This window comes from Physeter macrocephalus, unplaced genomic scaffold, assembly GCF_002837175.3.
Source record: "Physeter macrocephalus isolate SW-GA unplaced genomic scaffold, ASM283717v5 random_11717, whole genome shotgun sequence".
NCBI lineage: Eukaryota > Metazoa > Chordata > Mammalia > Artiodactyla > Physeteridae > Physeter > Physeter macrocephalus.
In genome coordinates this window covers 1-1,959 of record NW_021157005.1, presented here as the reverse complement: position 1 = coordinate 1,959, position 1,959 = coordinate 1, and the positions used below count along the sequence as shown (strand labels likewise).

General features: G+C 52.1%; 1 protein-coding gene across 1 annotated transcript; it reads left to right on the top strand.

The window, feature by feature from the left end:
* Positions 1 to 80: 80 nt before the first annotated feature.
* Positions 81 to 1,815, top strand: LOC114485921 (uncharacterized; the record flags this gene model as incomplete). The annotated part of the gene is made up of 4 exons (XM_028487712.2): positions 81 to 266; positions 510 to 789; positions 1,044 to 1,242; positions 1,518 to 1,815. Coding segments are annotated over 4 exons (963 nt in total), but the record flags the coding sequence as incomplete, so codon positions are not given.
* Between the last annotated feature and the right edge of the window lie 144 nt (positions 1,816 to 1,959).

Sequence of the window (1,959 nt, the reverse complement as noted above, 5' to 3'; positions counted from 1 at the left end):
TGTCCGATGTATTGTCTGCGCGTTTGGTACCGCAGCTGCGACTCGGGCGAACCGTTCCCCTTCCCTTTCCCCTTCGGTAGAAAGCGCCCCTTCGACGCACCCCCCAGATATCTTATCTGTGCAAGAAATGAAGTTTCAGGTACCCCCTGCGCAGCCGGATGTCTTCCAGATATGCTGGAATCCGAAACCGAAGGCGCACTTATATCCCGAGGAATATATCGTGCAGCTGGGTGCGGTCCGCTATGTGCCAGCTGCGGGGCTAACAGGTAAACGTCTGCCGCGCGTGCTCGAACCCTTGCCTTCTAAACTGCACTTTTGCCTTTAAGTGTTGAAAAGGAATGTGCTGCCACAGACCGAGATCCTGTGCAAAGGTGGTGTGAGTTTTGTGGGAGTGATTTTTCCTCGATGGATGATGTTGGCAAAGACCTGAGTAGCTTCAGAACGGCGGGGCAAACTGCCGCGTGCGCTTGTTCCTTGTGTGACTCATCTTCGAGTAACTGTGTACGCAGAGGTGCGATCCAAAATTCAAGGCCGCGTGGACAGAGCTCTCTTCGAACTGATGGTGACAACTGTGACGCAGGGGGAGAAGGCTGAGGATACCTTTGTCTACTTAAAGCCGAGTTACGAGGGGACATGCCGGGAGACCGACAGTGTGCCGATGGATAGTCGAATAGAACTTGGTTTCTACCAGGAACATAGGGACGGGAGAGCGACACTCAGGTTCTCGTTGAATGCCCCTGCAGAGGAAATGGCGCTTTGTTGGGATATGGGCAGTACGAAACACAACAGGTGTGCTTCTTTTTCGTGGTGCAAGCGGAGGCAAAGCGGCATGTGGGCCGCTGTGTTCCCCGCACGCAAACATTTTAGGGGCACGGCGTCGATCATACTGGCAGTTTTGCAGCAAGTAGCCTTTGGCCAGAGGGGCGATTGCAGATTGGGAAGAGATACGATTTGCTGAACTCGAGAGAGATATACGTACCAACCTACGGCACGAAGTGACGCGCGTTCTGGCCTGCCAAGAATCACATTACTTTGCCTTGCAGGTCGATGCTAGGGAAAATTCCAGGAGCTGTGAATCCGAAAACTCTTGATCCGGAGGTATCTTGGTGTGGTAGCACACCTGATGCTCCCTGCCTCCTTCGTTTCTATCCAAAAAAGATCTCTGACCAGTATCCGAATCTCACAGAAATGCCATCAGAAGATGGCGAGGGTGCGCTCGTGCCGTCAATTTATCAGGATGTGGTAATAATGAGATCTCGGTTACTTCTCAGGAAGGGACCCAGATGTAGCACAAACCTTCCGACGTGGTAGACAGCTTGATACGCCGTATTCAAAGACATCGAATGAACCGATATTTTCAGTGCTGACTTCTGACTGCGAGCAGTGTGTGCTGTGTGCTCCGTCAGTGCACTTCAGAATTTTGCGAAACTTAGGCGCCCGCCTGTATTTATTGCCGAGAAGAGTTCGGCTATAGCTTCCTGCTGGTAGTGTGTATTCTGTCTGTTGTGTTTCTGCAGCTTCCTTTTTTTCAAGCACACTATTCGGTATATCTCGTTGGGAACTCATGTGTAGACAGCTTGCGCATACTGCCTTCTTCCGAAGAATCGCGCACACCAGAAGCCCCTATATGGAAACTGTCTTTGGTGGAGGCTGAGGCTGACAGCGTAACCGCTGCGATCGACGTGATAGATAAAATATGGCTTGCCACACACATACGAGCACACGTGTGCTGGAGAAATGAGGATTCTTGCACCTTTGAGCCGGCTGGGGATCTGAAGCCGTGTGCTGCCGAAGTGGGCGTCCTACTCTGGACAGGTGGGTGTGCACCGCATAGACATAGGTGCATGGATGTTTGTTTTTCTGAGCCTCGTTGAAGAATGCTTCCGAATCCGACTGCGCACAACACGAAGGGCGCATGCCAGGGCCCTGGCGCCTCTACCATTGTCAGTTCGACACTTA